This window comes from Ovis canadensis, chromosome 9, assembly GCF_042477335.2.
Source record: "Ovis canadensis isolate MfBH-ARS-UI-01 breed Bighorn chromosome 9, ARS-UI_OviCan_v2, whole genome shotgun sequence".
Taxonomy (NCBI): domain Eukaryota; kingdom Metazoa; phylum Chordata; class Mammalia; order Artiodactyla; family Bovidae; genus Ovis; species Ovis canadensis.
This window is the reverse complement of record NC_091253.1, coordinates 31,444,389-31,462,191: the sequence shown is the minus strand read 5'-3', so window position 1 is coordinate 31,462,191 and position 17,803 is coordinate 31,444,389. Positions and strand designations below refer to the sequence as shown.

Below are 17,803 nucleotides of genomic sequence, written 5' to 3'. Positions count from 1 at the left end.
ATTTTTTGCAACAAAAGGAAATGATGATCACCTAGAGATACCAAATCCTAAACTCGAGAACCTCTAAATGTGACCTCTTAAGGAAAAAAGGGCTTGTAGATGTGAATAAACTAGGGATACTGATGCAAGAAGAAAAAAAAAAAAACTATCTTGAATTATCCCAAAGGATCCTAAATGCGTTCACAAGTGTCCTTATAAGAGGGAGGTGGGGAGATTTGATATGCATAGAAGAGGAGGAAGCAGAGCTTGAGTGATCCACATATAAGCCAAGAAATGCCAGCACCACCAGAGTTGGAAGCAGAAGACCTGGCTTCTTGTCTGGAGCCTCCAGAGGCACCATGGCCCTGCCCACATCTGGATTTGGGCTCAATAAATCTGGTTTTGTCTCCAGAACCATGAAACAGCACATTTCTGTTGCTATAAGTCACCAGAGTTTACGGTCATTTGTTACAGCAACTACAAGAAACTACTACAGTCTCCCAAATATTCTAGTTTTCCTAAGCAAGCACTCACTGTTTACCTGGCTTCCCTTGACAGGTTTTTAAATTTGTAACACTGCACAGAATGTCTGGTAAAGAATCTTCCTGCAATGCAGGAGACCCCGGTTGGATCCCTGGGTTGGGAAGATCCCCTCGAGAAAGGCATGGCAACCCATTCCAGTATTCTTGCCTGGAGAATCCCATGGACAGAGGAGCCTGACAGGCTACGGTCCATGGGGTGGCAAAGAGTCAGATACGACTGAGCGACTAACACACACACACACACACACAGAACATCCATCTTTGTGAGGTCAGCAGTGTTGGAATGACCTTCTGCATTTTACGGATAAAGAGTCCGAAGGTCAAGGAGCTTCACCTGATTTCCCCAAGGACAAGCTGTGGTTGGTTATAGAACAGTGAGCTACTCAGCTTCTCTGAGCCCCAGAGTTCTCTCTCCATGAAAATGTGCGGTCTCTCTGCTTAGAAGGCTGTCAGCCTGCTCCATTTCCTAGAGTCAAGCAGCTGCCTCCAGGGTGTGGGAAGGGGAGTCATGTCAGGCGAGGATTCTGCTGAGAAGGCATTCAGTAGAGAAGGAAGAGGGTGGTGAGGACAGTTGAGGGTTTGGACAAAGATGAAAGGGAGCCTCGTAACCCTGTGGCCACTGCGTCCTGGGGGGGGGGCCAGGCGTGGGAAGTCGTTGGTGGAGTCTGCCTTGGCAGCACCTCCCAAATACCAGGGCTCTCAGGAATTCGCGCCCAGTGCATTTCTTCAGTCTGGTCTGCCGCCTCTCTTCTAAGCTAGAGGTTATAGCAGAAGCTGTGAGCCTCCAGAAGTAAGCTCATCAAAAGCCTTCAACACATGCATGTACTTTTGGATTTCAGAATGTTTTTGATAATTTTTTTTCATGTGTTTATTTATTCTTGGCTGTGCTGGGTCTCTGTCGCTGTTTGGGCTTTTTCTCTAGCTGCAGCAAGTAGGGGCTATTCTAGTTGTGGTGCGCGGGCCTCTCATTGCACTGGCTTTAGGGCCTACGGACTTCAGCATTTGCAGCACTCAGGCTTAGAGGCCCTGAGGCATGTGGGATCTTCCCAGGCCAGGGATCGAACCTGTGTCCCCTACACTGGCAGGTGGATTCTTTCGTTACCACTGAGCCACCTCAGTAGCTGGGACTCCAGAATTTATAAGTGTCAAAAACAAAAAAGAACTGCACCTATTATATGAGGACAGAAACAATCAAAACAAAGCATAATGAAAAGATCCATAGGATTCTAGCCAGAATCAGTAATACTTTGACCCCATCTGAATTCTTTTCCTCCCTGGGGGTGGTTAGAACAACAGTTCTGGAGGCCCAGAGTCGGGAACCAAGGCGGGAGCAGGGCCATGCTCCCCCTGGAGGCTGGAGGGGATGTTCTGCTCCAGCCCCACCCCACTGCCTGCTTCCGGGGGCCTCAGGCATTTCTTGGCTGGTAGATAAGCATCTTTCCAGTGTGCGTCTCTGTGCAGATTTCTCCTTTTTGTAAGGACATCAGTCCTACTGGACTAAGACCCACCCTATGGAGTTCCACTTAACTTGGTTATCTCTGCAAAGACCTTGTTCCCAATGAAGGTCATATTCTGAGGTCCTAGAGGCAGGGGCTCCAACGTGTCTTTTAAGGGGGACAGAATTCAACCCGAAGCACCACCCCTCTTGGTAATATGACAGCCCTGCCGGGGAGGCTCCTGAGAGACAAGGGTTCAAAGCTGGCTGTCTGGGACTTGGGATCGGGGCGGTCCTGGGAGGAGCGATCCCTGAACAGAGTCCAAGACATATCCTCAGACTGCCGTAGCCAGTTTGGTGCTCTGTGTTGCTGGAGAGCATCTGCACACCCTCCTGGGGACCAACAGGCAGGGCTGGTCCACAGACCCTCCCTTGAAAGGAAGACATGTTTGTGCATGAGAACACAAAGTGCCTGCTGGATCTTTATAGTCACAGCACCTCAGGGCCAAGAGACCCTCCTGACACAGAAATGGCATAATAGGTGCTCAGGAAACCATGCTGAAGGACAGAAGCTGATCTAACTACCTCATTTAACAGGTGGGAAAGTGTCCTTTCCACTCTAGTTTATGGGCGCCTTGGGGCTTAGTTTTGCCATCTGCAGAATGGGAGTAAGGTGGTGACAGAGGTCAGGAGTACTTAGTTTTAGCTGGGCTCTGTAGAGCCCTGGACCCAGGGTCCCTGAGAGGAGGACAGCAAGAAGAGGGTGGGGGTAATCTGAGCCTGCCAGCCCCTTATCTCAATAACTGAGCTTCAAGGAAAATTTCAAGGGCATGCAGTTTAGAGAGATATGAAAAACGTCTAGGCTCAGTCACCTTTAAGACACCTTCTGACTCTCACATTCTATGAATTTTGGGGCAAAGAGACTCTGCCTCACTGATATGTTTTAGAGACAGATATGTTGCTAACTGTACAAAGGCAGAGAGTGTCCCGGTTAGAGCAGGGACTCTGGGCCAGCTGCCTTGTTAGAAACTTGTCTTATTAGCTCAGGAATCTAAAGCAAGTCACTTAATCTGCTTGGTGACAGTTTCTTCATCTGAAAATGGGAATAATAATAAGAATGTCTACTTCAGAGGGTTGCTATGATCATTTGTATATAGAATGGGACCTGGTAAACAGGAAATGGTGAGAGTGTCTCATTATTCTTGTCCATCAAAATGTGTTCTTGACATTTTTCTAGGCATGTATCATCTCTCCCACAACGACCGTAATACGGTTCCATCTATATAGTAGATGAATGAATGAATCACGGGAACTAACCCATTTAATTGTTGGCAAGTTTATCTTTTACTGCCTGAAAAGACATCTCCCTCATTCTGCCCTGGAGCTGTCACAGTCTCATTTATTTCTGGCTCAGATCTACAGACTTAAAATATATGTGCGTGCCTTATGGTTTCAGCCATCTGTCTGGTACCTCCATTTCTGTGAGCATATATTAGCTTTCCTGGCATAGCCAGAGAGCAAAACACAATAAATTACCACTTTCTCACAGCTGCTTGTCAATAGATCGCAGCGCTGCTTGGTCCTCTACCTGCTTACCTGGATTGTAGATGAGATTTACATCTCTGAAATTCTGTGAGGAAAGAATAGGCATAATGGATGAGGGAGGAGACAAAGAAATGAAAATCTACAGTATGGGAGGAAGGTGCAATTTTAAGATCCAGATTCAAAGAATCACAAACTGTGTAAGATGATTTTGTCCAACTCATCTTACAGATAAAGAAACAAATGCTCAGGGGAGACTGGAGTTATGTGCCAGCTACAGAGCTAGTAAGTGGCAGTCTGAACTCAAACCCTGTCTCCTGCCCTTTCTCCAGTTTTCTTTCAACTGCACCTACTTCAGCCTGAAACTTCTGAGTCCCTACCATGGCTAAGTCCACTTGCTGGCTGTGACTTTGGACAAGATGCTTAACCTCTCTGAGCCTCAGTGCATCTTCATCTGTATAAGGGAGAGTGATAGTGCATGTCCCAAAGGGATACTGGAAGGGTTCAGGGAGCGAATACCTGCATCTGGTCCAGCAGCTGTGCTTCCAGGACTGTTGACATGAGAACACAACTTACACTGTTTAAAACTATTGACATGAATCCTTCCTCAGTGATCAATGCAAAGAAATAGAGGAAAGCAATAGAATGGGAAAGACTAGAGATCTCTTCAAGAAAATTAGAGACACCAAGGGAACATTTCATGCAAAAACGGGCTCGATAAAGGACAGAATGGTATGGACCTAACAGAAGCAGAAGATATTAAGAAGAGGTGGCAAGAATACAGAGAAGAACGATACAAAAAAGATCTTCATGACCCAGATAACTATGATGGTGTGATCACTCATGTAGAGCCAGACATCCTGGATATGAAGTCAAGTGGGCCTTAGCAAGCATCACTACAGACAAAGCTAGTGGAGGTGATGGAATTCCAGTTGAGCTATTTCGAATCCTAAAAGATAATGCTGTGAAAGTGCTGCACTCAATATGCCAGCAAATTTGGAAAACTCAGCAGTGGCCACAGGACTGGAAAAGGTCAGTTTTCATTCCAATCCCAAAGAAAGGCAATATCAAAGAATGTTCCAACTACTACACAATTGCACTCATCTCACATGCTAGCAAAGTAATTCTCAAAATTCTCCAAGCCAGGCTTCAATAGTATGTGAACCCTGAACTTCCAGATGTTCAAGCTGGTTTTAGAAAAGGCAGAGGAACCAGAAATCAAATTGCCAACATCTGCTGGATCATCAAAAAAGCAAGAAAGTTCCAGAAAAACATTTATTTCTGCTTTATTGACTATGCCAAAGCCTTTGACTGTGTGGATCACAATAAACTGTGGAAAATTCTGAAAGAGATGGGAATACCAGACCACCTGACCTGCCTCCTGAGAAATCTGTATGCAGGTCAGGAAGCAGCAGTTAGAACTGAACATGGAAGAACAGACTGGTTCCAAATTGGGAAAGGAGTACGTCAAGGCTGTATCTTGTCACCCTGCTTACGTCAAGGCTGTATCTTGTCACCCTGCTTATTTAACTTATATACAGAGTACGTCATGCGAAATGCTGGGCTGGATGAAGCACAAGCTAGAATCAAGATTGCCGGGAGAAATATCAATAACCTCAGATATGCAGATGACACCACCCTTATGGCAGAAAGCAGAGAACTAAAGAGCCTGTTGATGAAAGTGAAAGAGGAGAGTGAAAAAGTTGGCTTAAAGTTCAACATTCAGAAAACTAAGATCATGGCATCTGATCCCATCTACTCATGGCAAATAGATGGGGAAACAATGGAAACAGTGAGAGACTTTATTTTGGGGGGGCTCCAAATCACTGCAGATGGTGACTGCAGGCATGAAATTAAAAGACACTTGTTCATTGAAAGAAAAGTTATGACCAACCTAGACAGCATATTTAAAAGCAGAGACATTGTTTTGCCAACAAATGTCTGTCTAGTAAAGCTATGGTTTTTCCAGTAGTCATGTATGGATGTGAGAGTTGGACTATAAAGAAAGTTGAGTGCTGAAGATTTGTTGCTTTTGAACTGTGGTGTTGGAGAAGACTCTTGAGAGTCCCTTGGACTGCAAGGAGATCCAACCAGTCCATCCTAAAGGAAATCAGTCCTGAATATTCATTGGAAGGACTGATGTTGAAGCTGAAACTCCAGTACTCTGGCCACCTAATGGGAAGAATTGACTCACTGGAAAAGACCCTGATGCTGGGAAAGATTGAAGGCAGGAGGAGAAGGGATGACAGAGGATGAGATGGTTGGATGGCATCACTGATTCAATGAACATGAGTTTGAGCAAGCTCCAGGAGCTGGTAAAGGACAGGGAAGCCTGGCGTGCTGCAGTCCATGGGATCACAAAGAGTCGGACACACCTGAGTGACTGAACCTAAGTGAACACAACTTAGAGTGTTTCTTTTGCTCAGTGCTGCTCACTGCAGAGACTTTGAGCCAGTTTCCTCCATGGCTCCATCTATATAGCCTATTGTTTCAGGAAGAGGAATTTTCAGTGGTGACTATAATCTAGGGTGTCTCAACTTGAACACTGTTGACATTTCCGGCTGGATAACTCTTTGGCGTGGAGCCTATCCTGTGCATTGCATGCTACTCTGACCTCCACTCATTCAATGCCAGAGCACCTTCCCAGTTGGGATAACTAAAAATGTCTCCAGACATGGCCACTTTCCTTGGGGGCCAAAATGCTCCTCAGTTGATAAGCACTGCTGGCATCCCTCAAAACAGCAGTTATCACTAACAGCACTTGAGGGAAGTGGCGACCCCTTTCTCAGACCCCATCCCTGAATAAGCACAGGACCAACCCACCCCCAGATACTGTGCCTGGCCCCACAGAGTCTCAGGCAGACCACAGCATACCGCCCAACCAGAACCTTTGGTGCTTCTATTACAAAGCCCTGGAGAGCTGACAGGCTCTCTTTGGTGGTCACATCAGGCAGGGCCCTGGCCTGCTCTCCACTCCTGCATCTCAGGCCATGGGCGTTGTCTCTCTTGCCCAGCTGTCTCTAAGCATCACCTCCCACACTCTGCAGGGACTCTTCCCTCCCTGCCAGTCCCGGCTTCACCATCTTGTTGACTGTGGTTGATGTCTTTCTCTCTAACCAGTTCTTCTCAAAGGACACACTTGCCAAGTATCTTCCCAGAATGGCACCCCTCCCTTTATTCTCTGCCACTCATGAGCAAAAGGACTCCCCTGTGACCGACTCAGGTTTGGGGGTTCCTCTCCAAACCTTCCTCTAGGAGCCAGGCCCCAGCAAGCATAGCAGGAAGCATTGGTGTTTTCTCTGATACTGCCTGTCCTTAGGGGGCTCAGCGTGGTTCTGCCTTGTACCGTGTGCCTCTGGCTGGTGACAGCCTCTCTGAGCTTCGGTTTCCTCATCCGCAGATGGAGCTAGTAATAGTACTGATAACATACAGGAGTGTGTGGGGATCAAGTAAAACAAAGCATGCAAACAGCCTAACTTGCTGCCTGGCGTAAAGTTGGCACTCAGTAGGTGCTACTCATACTGTTTAATGTATGATCCTGGGAGAACCCACATTGGAATGAGCAAGTTCGAGGAAGAAAGCAACCACAGATAAAGTGGTTTTGGGGAACTGGCCACCAAAAGGGTTGCTGTGGCCACTTCAGAAAAGAGATTGAGGCCCATGATCTTAAGCTTCCTGGCAGGTAGAGTCAGGTCATCATTCGCGTGGAAATTCACCTCGGGACTGTGTGAGCCATCAGACTTGAATCATGTGCTCTGTTCAGGTCTTTATTCCAAAGCTTTTGGTCTCCAGGATCCTGAGATGTGATTCTCGTGTCTCTGCAGTGCAGAAGACATTTTAGAGAGCTGAGACTTGACTTTGAATGGGCGGTGGGGTCGGACTCTTGGGATTAAACACCTTTCCAAGCTCCACATAGGATGCTGGACTGTTCTATACCTTTGGAAGAAGCAATTCAGTGTAGAAGAACATACCCTTGGACGCTAAACCAACTAGGATGGTAATCCTATCTCTTCCATTTGTTAGCTGCTGCATTTGAGCAAGTTCCTTTGCCTCAGTTTCCTCACCTAGAAAATGGGTTTAGTTACTTGGGCCTCATAGTGTGAAGATTCCTGTCAATATACATTAAATACTTGGCATATTGTAGCTGGTCAGTATTTGGGTTATTTTCCTTTTAGGAAAAATAAGGTCTGAGAAAAAAAAAATGACTAACGAAGCATTTATGTTCCTCCTTCACAAGTTGTCCCAACCCTGGAAAAACAAAGCCATCAATTTCAAACTCAAGGCATTGTGTACACCACTGCATGTGCATTCTAGATGTTTCTGTGCATTCCAGGGGCCTTTGACATTCCAGATTCATAGTCTTATCTTTCTAGTTGATGTGTATTGGTGGATTAGTTGAAATTAGCAAACCAAAGAAAATATTAAGAGGCTGAATTCTTGAACTGAGTCCCTTGGCCTGGCTACATCCTGTGTGATTAACAAGATAATTTTCCAGTAAAGATGGAAGTAAATCATTTTCTGAGACTGAAGCCAACCTCATGATATATAAGGGCTTGTGCTATGCATCCTTTTAAACACTGATACAACAAATAACTACTATCTTCTATGCCCCAGATTCTCTGAGATGGAAATCCTGGAGATAGAGCAACTGGTAAGACAGAGAAGGGCTACACTCTTGGGACTAACACTATAGTCAGGGGTGAGGCTGATAAGGGTCTAAGAATAGGTTGCAAAGAACAGATGATAAATAAGTAGAATAAGTTTGGATAATGGCAGTAGGAAGAAAAAAGGAAAAAAGCTTGACATGTCTGAGGATAAAGAGGGATGGAGAACTGAAGTCTTTTGAAGAGGAGGAGAGTAGTTGGAGATGTGGGAGAAAAAGATGGGGTCTTGCAGTTCACATAGGAGTTTGCAGGCTGTGGCAGGCAGAGATATTATTGTATCTGAGTATGACAGAAAGGCATTGGAGATTTTTAAGATTATGTAGAATGCACATTGGTCTTTTCTTTCACATTCATGACACAACTCCCTAAAAACCATTGGAAACCCTGTTATCCAATATTATGATCATTTAGTTAAGAAGGTTAACGAAAATGGGAACTTGTGAAAAATGAATAAGGTATGTATATATGCCTTAAACATTTAATTGGAACTGTAAGCATATAAACGTACATGTACTTGCCGTGCTTCGTGCAGGGTCAAAAGTTGGAGTAGAAAAACACAGTTTGGAATTCTCTCTTTGAAATCTGTACAAAACCAAAACCAAAATGCAAGCTCTGTGTGTCCACTTTTGGTTTCTTGAAAGTGGGGCATCCACGAAATATGCAATGCATTTAATTCAGCTCTGTAATTACAGTGAGAACTATAACAGGCACAAACAGATTAGCGAGGGACACAGTTGGCTCTTGGTAGACACATAACTTCCTGGTGAGAATAGATGTGTTGGGCCAGGAAAGTTCAGCCTTTTCTGAGCAACAGTTGTTATGCCTTATGTAGGGAATACAATGTCCAGGTTAATCCAGCAAGTCCTTTGAAAGTGTCGCCTGTATTGCCAAAGCATATATCATCCAGCTCTGCTGGGCTTTAGGGAGCTATGGAAATATTGCAACTATTTCATCTGGAGCCGTGGATGGGGCTGTGTTATTTAAAGTACTGTATAGGGAATCCTTTTGTAACACACAGGCCAAAGCATATAATTACTTCTTGATTAATTCATGGGCAGAATCTGAACTTTTGCATATTAGATTTGCACAAAGAGAAGCATGCTGGTAAGCTTCTATTTGTAAGTTATTTAACAACCCTTCAAAAAAAAAAAAAAAAGGCCTGAGAAGGAGAGGGACTTTTATTCCTTTGTGTTCCCTAATTTCCTTTGGAGGAAGTTGTCGAGAGAGATGCTGGCTAAAGATAAGAAAAGGAGTATATTTTATGGGGATGAGGTCAACAAACTTCCTCCTGCAGTCAGAACAACAAGGATAGAAACTCAGATCAATCCAGGTACATAGGCTGGAGCAATGGCCTTTCAGCAGCCAAGCCTCTTCAGCCTCCAGAAGGCAAACATGTGGCCTGTTTATGTCAAGAAAGATCCTACCCTTTCCTCCCCCTTGCTCCCCAGCGCAGGTCACTGTGTCCACAGGGCCCAGAAACAAGTGTATTCCTCTGAGGACAGCACTTCAGTCCTGCTCCCTAAGAAGCCCTGGCGTTCATGTGTGATGCCTCCCTTATGCTGGTCAGAGCTCAGGTCCAGAGCTCAGGTCAGGAGATTGTGTGTGAATAGTCTCCGAAATGTGACTTTGCTTTTGACTCGCTGGAATGCAGGCTTAGCCTCCCTGCAAATCCAGCAGATTTTAGGTGAGCAGGATGGCTAGAAGGTAAGGTCAGGGCCAGGGCGGGGATGGGGGAGCAGGGTGCAATCTGTTAAAGGAAGCAGCCTTCTGTCCCTACCGGATAATTGCAGCCACCCTGCGATTTCTGTTCTAATCTATCTTCCCAGCCTACTCCAGCAATGGTTCCCAAAGAGACCAGCTGGTGACTGGCTTGTGTAGAGATCACCAATGTCCCTCATCCCTTCAGATGTAGCCCTCAGTTCCTCTGGTCTCAGTTCTCATGCCTTTCACAGGACCAGAGCCGAAAGACCTGAATGAGCATGCACTCGAGTGGTTCCCAAACTTCCGGTTTTCTCCGGGGCTCAGAAAAGCTGAGTAGCTCACTGTTCTATAACCAACCACCGCTTGTCCTTGGGGAAATCACATGAAGCTCCTTGACCTTCGGACTCTCTATCTGTAAAATGCAGAAGTCATTCCAACACACACTTCCGGCTCTCCTGTGACGTATCACCTTTCTGGGCCTTGGGTCGTCACCTGCAAACGATGCAGGTGCTACTCTTACTTCCTGGCTGGTCCTTAATGTTGCCGATCAAAGATCAACCACAGTCGCTGGCATGTCACAGGTGCTCGGGAAATGGTAGCTGAACAGGCACCGAGGAGAGCTGGCCGCTGAACGGTCCAGGTGGGGACTGCAGACTCTGGGCTTTGTCCGAGCTTGACTGTGGATGCTTTGTCACTGGACAAGGGGCTTGCCTCTTCGGGTCCCAGAACCTATAAATTCTGGTGCCACTTCCTCCTCCCTGCTCAGCGCTGAAGGAAAGCTTACCTTGGTTCTGAGAGAATCGGGGTACCTGACAACAGCTGCAAAGAGACATCACCCTTTAGGACTGTTATTCTGAGCGCTGTTGGTCCTGGGGGCTCACACTGTCTCATGTTCCTTCTATGATGCCTTTCATGCAGGCACCAGAAACAGTGACAGATTTTCTTTTCTTGGGCTCCCGAATCACTGTGGATGGTGACTCTGGTCATGAAATTAAAAGATGCTTACTCCTTGGTAAGAAAAGCTATGACAAACCTAGACAGCCTATTAAAAAGCAGAGACATCACTTGGCCAACAAAGGTCCATATACTCAAAGCGATGGTTTTTCCTGTACTCATGTATGGATGTGAATGTTGGACCGAGTGCCAAAGAATTGATGCTTTTGAATTTCGATACTAAAGAAGACACTTAAGAGTCCCTTGGATAGCAAGGAATCAAACCAATCATTCCTAAAGGAAATCAACCCTGAATGTTCACTGGAAGGACTGATACTGAAGATGAAGCTCCAATACTTTGGCCACCTGATGCGAAGAGCCAACTCATCGGAAAAGAAGCTGGTGCTGGGAAAGATTGAAGGCAGGAGGAGAAGGGGGCACCAGAGAATGAGGTAGGTAGATAGCATCACGGACTCAATGGATATGAATCTGAGCAATCTTCCGGAGACAGTGGAGGACAGGGGAGCCTGGCATGCTGCAGTCCTTGTGGTCACAGAGTGTTGGACACGGCTTAGCTGCTGAACAATAAAAACCATAATCACACTAGTTCCCGGCATTTGTGAAACACTTGTTTTAATAGCCTCCACGTGCCATGGATGCACTGGTCTGTATTTCACGATGAAGAAACTCAGCCTCAAAGACATCAAATGACTCATCTAAAGTTACGTGGGTGACAAGTGACAGATAGAGCAGGGTCTCAGCTGAGTGACTCAGTAGCGTGTCATTCTTCTATGCCCTGCTGAGAGTCACATGTACGCCGGCTGATAAGTCTGATGGTCATAGGAGGCACTCTGGCTCTCGAGCCCCTAGGAAGTCCCCAGCCTAGACCAGGTGCCGGGCCCCCAGCCCCACCTCAGGCCCGTGAGTCACCGCAGTTCCCAGCCTAAGCAGGTGAGGAACAGCAGAGAAGGCCCCTTCTGCTCTTGAAATGTCCCCCTTCACATCTGTCATCTTGGGGGTGGTCTCCCTTCCCATCTCTGGGGTCATCACAGTGGGTTACTCAGAGTCACACTGTCTAGTCACCCTACTTTGCTTCTTGCTTTAGAGCAGTTTAGTCTCTGTACAAATTGCCTTTACATGGGAGTCATGTAATCTAAGCCCTTTCCCAGGACCAGCACTGGGCATATCTGCCCATGGTACCAGCGCTGATGAGAATCACTGGTGACTCTGTACCCCTGTTCAGAGACGCCGCTGACACCTCAAAGATGGTTGATTAAATCTGGAAGGAGAATGAGAAAGAAGTGGGCCAAGCTTTCAGGTACCTACTGCATCCCCCGTATTTCAGACTTCACTGCAGCCATGTGCCGTAGGTATTTCACACTCGTTCCCCAGATGACAAAACAGGAAATCAGGGAGGTCAGGTAATTTTTGGGAAATCGCTCGGCTTGCGAGTAGAGGAGCCAGGACCAGGGACAGTGTCCTTGGGCCACTCCCCTCAGGTCTTTTGTTAACATCATGCCTTCCTAACAAGGTTCTTGGCCCAACTCTGCTATTCAAGTTCCTGCTGTCTCTGAGTAAGTCAGGAAACCTCTCTGAACTTCATCTTCCTCATCTATAAAGTTAAGAAATTGGCTCTCATGATAAATTGGGCCAAGTGCAAGGTCAGAGAACACGGCCTCGCCATAAGACCTCGCTCATTTCTGAAGACAAGTGCAAATTTGGAGGGTTCCCCAAACTACCCTCTGGTTTGAAAATTCCCTGGAAGGACTCACAGACCTCAGGGAAAGCTGCTGTAGTCATGGTTGAGGTCGTCACAAGGAAGGGATGTAGATTACGATCAAAGGAAGGGTGGCAGAGTGCAGCGTCCAGGGGCTTCCGAACGCGAAGCTCTGCTGTTGCCCTCTCCCCGTGGAATCGGGAGGGCCATGCTCTGGACACTGATGTGAAAGCGAAGCTCCAGTACTTTGGCCCCCTGATGTGAAGAACCAACTCGTTAGAAAAGACCCTGATGCTGGGGAAGATTGAGGGCAGGAGGAGAAAGGGGCGACAGAGGATGAGATGGTTGGATGGCATCACTGACTTGATGGACGTGGGTTTGAGCAAACTCTGAGAGATAGTGAAAGATCGGGAAGCCTGACATGCTGCAGTCCATGGAGCAGCAAAGAGTCGGGCACAACTTAACAACTGAACAACAACAAAGATGTACCCAGAGTGGTGTCCACCAGGGAGGTGCCTTCAAATGGTGCTCAGAGGTTTGATAGGAGCCCCTTTACGTGATTGACTGCTTCATTGATTGCCCGTGTGGTTAACCTCAGTCTCCAGGTTGAGTGTTATCATATGGCCCAGAGCCCCCACACTAAGTCACGTGGTTGATCTGGCATGGCCAGCCCCTGTGCTGATATGGCTACATTTAAGGAAGGTCCAGCACGGCCAACAAAGTGCTGCCCTAAAGAAGGACACTCACATCGGTATGGCATGGATTACTTCCCAGCCACCAGAGGGCATGGGCCAGACTTCTTGGGAAAAGTCAGATTCTCTACTATACTGCTGTAAAGTCCCTCCAGCCTTTCTCCCAGCACTCACTCCCATGGACCTGTGTACCACTGGACTTGTCTCCCCATTGCCAGCTCAGTCCATTTCAACCACTCATTGGGCTTCCAAATCTTTATTCCCTCCTGCCTGCTGCTCATTCTGTTCAGTTCAGATCAGTCAGTCACAGTTGTGTCCGACTCTTTGCAACCCCATGAATAGCAGCACACCAGGCTTCCCTGTCCATCACCATCCCCCGGAGTTCACTCAAACTCATGTCCATCGAGTCAGTGATGCCATCCAGCCATCTCATCCTCTGTTGTCCCCTTTTCCTCCTGCCCCCAATCCCTCCCAGCATCAGAGTCTTTTCCAATGAGTCAACTCTTCGCATGAGGTGGCTGAAGTATTGGAGTTTCAGCTTTAGCATCAGTCCTTCCAAAGAACACCCAGGGCTGATCTCCTTCAGAATGGACTGGTTGGATCTCCTTGCAGTCCAAGGTACTCTCAAGAGTCTTCTCCAACACCACAGTTCAAAAGCATCAATTCTTTGGTGCTCAGCTTTCTTCACAGTCCAACTCTCACATCCATCCAGATCTCTGGTTAAGCGTAGTATATGTATTATTGACCAGTTATGTGCCAGGCATTGTACTGAATGGGTTACATGGATGAGTGTCAACCTGGAAAAGAGTTGGAGAGTATAAACCATGTATGATTATAAGGACTAGCACAGGAAGGGGTTGAAAACACAAGTTACTTTGAACAAACAGATGTTCAATTGATAGTGTTCTAAGTATCATGGAATGCAGTCAAGAGAACATTGTCTTACAAAATTGCTTAGTCTTACAGATGTTTCCAGGGAGTTGCATGCTCAGGGTTGGGTACTCTTCAACCTATGTGCCGAGGATCTGCCCAAGAGGCCACTGGACTAAGGGCCAAGCAAAATCTCAACTCAACTAAGCACCACACAGGAATCTAAGACATAAAGAGAGAAAATCATCACTGGGGCATGAATACTGGATTTTGGCTCATGTGGGTTCTTCCAGCAGTTTAATATTCCTTTAACTTTTGTTTTTTCTTGTAACTTTTGTTTCTCTGTGTTTTCCCAGCTTGGAATTGCTGACAGATGTTCTGTATGCCTTTGGACTTCCCTTCTACCCTGCCTATGAGGGGCAGTTTACTCTGGAGGAGAAAAGCCTTTCCCTGAAAATCATGCAGTATTTTTCCAACTTCATCCGATCTGGGTGAGTGGACTGTGTGTGCCTGGAGGCTGTCGTGTGCATCCCTTCCCCTCCCTCTGAACGCAAAGGTCACACTTTGCGCTGATGGACTCACCCTTGCCTCCCTGCCAGTGGTCTCCCTGACTCAATCTCCCCTTCCATCCAAAGTGACCTTGGTACAGAAACATCCCAATCGTGTACTCCCTTGGATGGCTCTAGACTTTCTCACCCTCAGCACTGTTGACACTGGTCTGGGTGAGTCTTTGTGGCAAGGCGTCCTAGGCGTTGTAGGCTGTCTAGCAGCATCCCTGGCCTCCATCCACTAGAGGCTAGGAGCACCTCACCCGTGTTCCAGTTATGTTGTTGCTGTTCAATCACTCAGTTGCGTCCGACTCTTTGCCACCCCATGGACTGCAGCATGCCAGGCTTCCCTGTCCTTCACTATCTCCCAGAGTTTGCTCAAACTCATGTCCATTGAGTTGGTGATGCCATCCAACCATCTCATTCTCTGCCACCCCCTTTTCCTCTTGCCCTCAATTTTTCCCAGGATCAAGGTCTTTTCTAAGCAGTCGGCTCTTCACATCAGGTGGTCAAAATTTTGGAGCTTTAGCTTCATCATCAATCCTTCCATTTATGAAAACAAAAATATCTCAGACATTACCAAATGCCCCCTGGAAGGCAGAATCACCCCAAGTGCAGGCCTGCCATCTTAGAAGATCAAATGAAGTTCCAGTGCTCAAGACCCTTCCTTGTCTCCCCCTGCCTTCCCCACACCTCTATTCTAGCCCAGCTAGTGTGCTCACCATCCCTTCTTCTGGAGCCAATTCCTGCTTCACTGCCCGCCCCTCTGTGGTTTACCTCTGTCCCTTTGCACCAGACCAGCAGCGCTCACCGAGCTCAGCGCTCAGCCCCCTGGAAACTTCAAAGGACAAGTTGACCTGTAGGTGGCCAACAAGTTTGTCCAGCTCCAGGCCCACCTACCTGCCCAGGCCTTGGGCAAACAAAGGCATTCTAGACACTGGCAGAGAAAAGATCACCAGAATTGAAAAGGACATGTGACCTCCTGAGCAATCAGAAAGTCAGAAGGGCAGGGCTAGGTCCTGGGAAACACTGCTGGGTCCTGAACTCACATCTTTTCCTCTTCTAGAAATGGCCTAAGAGGGGTGAGTCAGGGCCTCTGTGTCTTTACTCATGTGTAACACAGCTGTTCAGAGCACAGCCCTGGAATCAGATGGGGCGGGTTTTCAACTCCTGCTGCAACACCTAAAGATGTGTGACTGGGTCCTCAGAGACTGTGCGCGAGCGGGCAGTGATCTCAGATGATGAAAGGAAAGAGCGTCGTTCCTCATGGGTGTTGCTTTCTTCTCATTTCCCCAGAAATCCCAACTACCCTCATGAGTTCTCCAGGAGAGCGCCTGAATTTGCAGCCCCCTGGCCTGACTTTGTCCCCCGTGATGGCGCAGAGAGCTACAAGGAGCTCAGTGTCCTGCTCCCCAACCGACAGGGCCTGAAAAAAGCCGACTGCTCCTTCTGGTCCAAGTACATCCAGTCTCTGAAGGCCTCAGCAGGTGGGGAGCAGGGGGTCGCCGGGCCCCTGGGATGCCATTGACATCGCCCCTTCCTGTAAGGGGCTCACAGTTTGGAGGCAGGAGGAGTGGGTCCTCTTTGCCGAGGCTTCCTGTTCTAATGGCAGCACAGTGAGAAGACCCTGGGGGGGCCGGAGTTGGGAGGGCTGGGAGGGTTGAGAAGGGAGCCACCGGCAGGCAGCACTTGTGGGGAGAGACCTTGAACTTCCTACTCACTGCCCTCGGAGGCCTGGCTGAAACAGCTTAGAAAGGGCTTTCTGCCAGGGGAGAAGCGGGCATTTCATCTCTTCCTGTCAAAGAGAACTTCCTGTTGCAAAGGTGCTGAGAGGAAGTGAATCATGAGGACACTGGGGACAGAGAGAGCGGTGCAGAAGCTTCCGGAAAAGTGGGGGAGTGAGTGACATAACCAGCGAATGCCCTTCTGCTTTGTGGTGCCATGATGGAAGCCTGACCCCTCACTAGGGAGGTCCCAAGGGAGCGAGGGCTGGCATCTCCCTGGAGCCTCTGGGAAGGCTTCCTGGGGGAGGTGACGCTGGAGCTGAGGTTTTCAGCTTGACAGGAGCTCCTCCTGTGGGGAGCGAAAGGCTGGAGCGCTCAGCAGGGAAGCAGCTTGGCCAACATACGTTTTAGACTTGCAACTCTGCTTTTTATTATTATTATTAGTTTGTCTGTTTTGGCTGTGCTGGGTCTTTGTAGCTGCACGGGCTTTCTCTAGCTGCGGTGTGCCGGTTTCTCCTTGCAGAGCACAGGCTCCAGGAGGCATGGGCACAGCAGTTGTGAGTCATGGGCTCAGTGACTTGCGGCACACGGGCTCCCTTGCTCTGCAGTATGTGAAATCTCCCCAGACCAGGCATTGAACCATGTGCCCTGCGTCGGCAGGCTGATTCTTAACCACTGGACTGCAGGGGACGTCCTCAACTCTGATTTTATCTTCTCAGTTGATGAACTCAAGGCCATCGTGCTCTTAGTATATCCCTGGAGTCAGGCTATAAGTCTGGTGCCCTGCCCCAGAAATCTCCCTCTGGAGGGGCATCACTAGGGAGCTCCCATCAAAGACCGGGGTCTCTTTTGGGTCATAGGGGAAGAGGTGAGGGAGAAATCGGATCCAGGTTGGACCAGCCTTGTCTGTCCTATTTCAGATGAAACTAAGGACGGGCTGTCAGCAGAGAGCGAAGAGGAGGACCAGCTGGCTGGCTCTGGGCTGACAGAGGACCTCCTGGGTCTCCCAGAGTTAGCCTCCAAGACCTACAGCAAGTGACCAGCCCCATCCCAAATGCCACCCTGGACACCTTATTCTCCAACATAGCCGCTATCAATAAAGTGTCTACATGCAGAAAAGCATTGGTGACTCAGATTCATTAATTTCAGACAGTCCTTGGGAGACACCAGGGATTCTTGTGGCTCAGAGGGTAAAGCATCTGCCTGCAGTGCAGGAGACCTGGGTTCAATCCCTGGGTCAGGAAGATCCCCTGGAGAAAGAAATGGCAACCCACTCCAGCCTGGAGAATCCCATGGATAGGGGAGCCTGGTAGGCTGCAGTCCATGGGGTCGCAAAGAGATGGACACGACTGAGCGACTTCACTCACTCACTCACTTGGGAGACACCAAACTATGCCCTTATCCTCCCAAGGTTTGAATCCCAGGGTGCTGTTTCCTTCTGACAAATATTGATGGA

The 17,803-nt window shown here is 47.9% G+C and overlaps 1 protein-coding gene across 1 annotated transcript in view; it reads left to right on the top strand.

The window, feature by feature from the left end:
* TG (thyroglobulin) overlaps nucleotides 1-17,469 on the top strand; it is a 231,795-nt gene extending 214,326 nt beyond the window's left edge. Inside the window, exons 46-48 of the mRNA XM_069599831.1 lie at nucleotides 14,432-14,566; nucleotides 15,920-16,110; nucleotides 17,268-17,469. Of these exons, the coding sequence (XP_069455932.1) occupies nucleotides 14,432-14,566; nucleotides 15,920-16,110; nucleotides 17,268-17,386 (445 nt within the window). The 3' untranslated portion in view covers nucleotides 17,387-17,469. The remainder of the gene's footprint in view (nucleotides 1-14,431; nucleotides 14,567-15,919; nucleotides 16,111-17,267) is intronic.
* The last annotated feature ends 334 nt before the right edge of the window (nucleotides 17,470-17,803 follow it).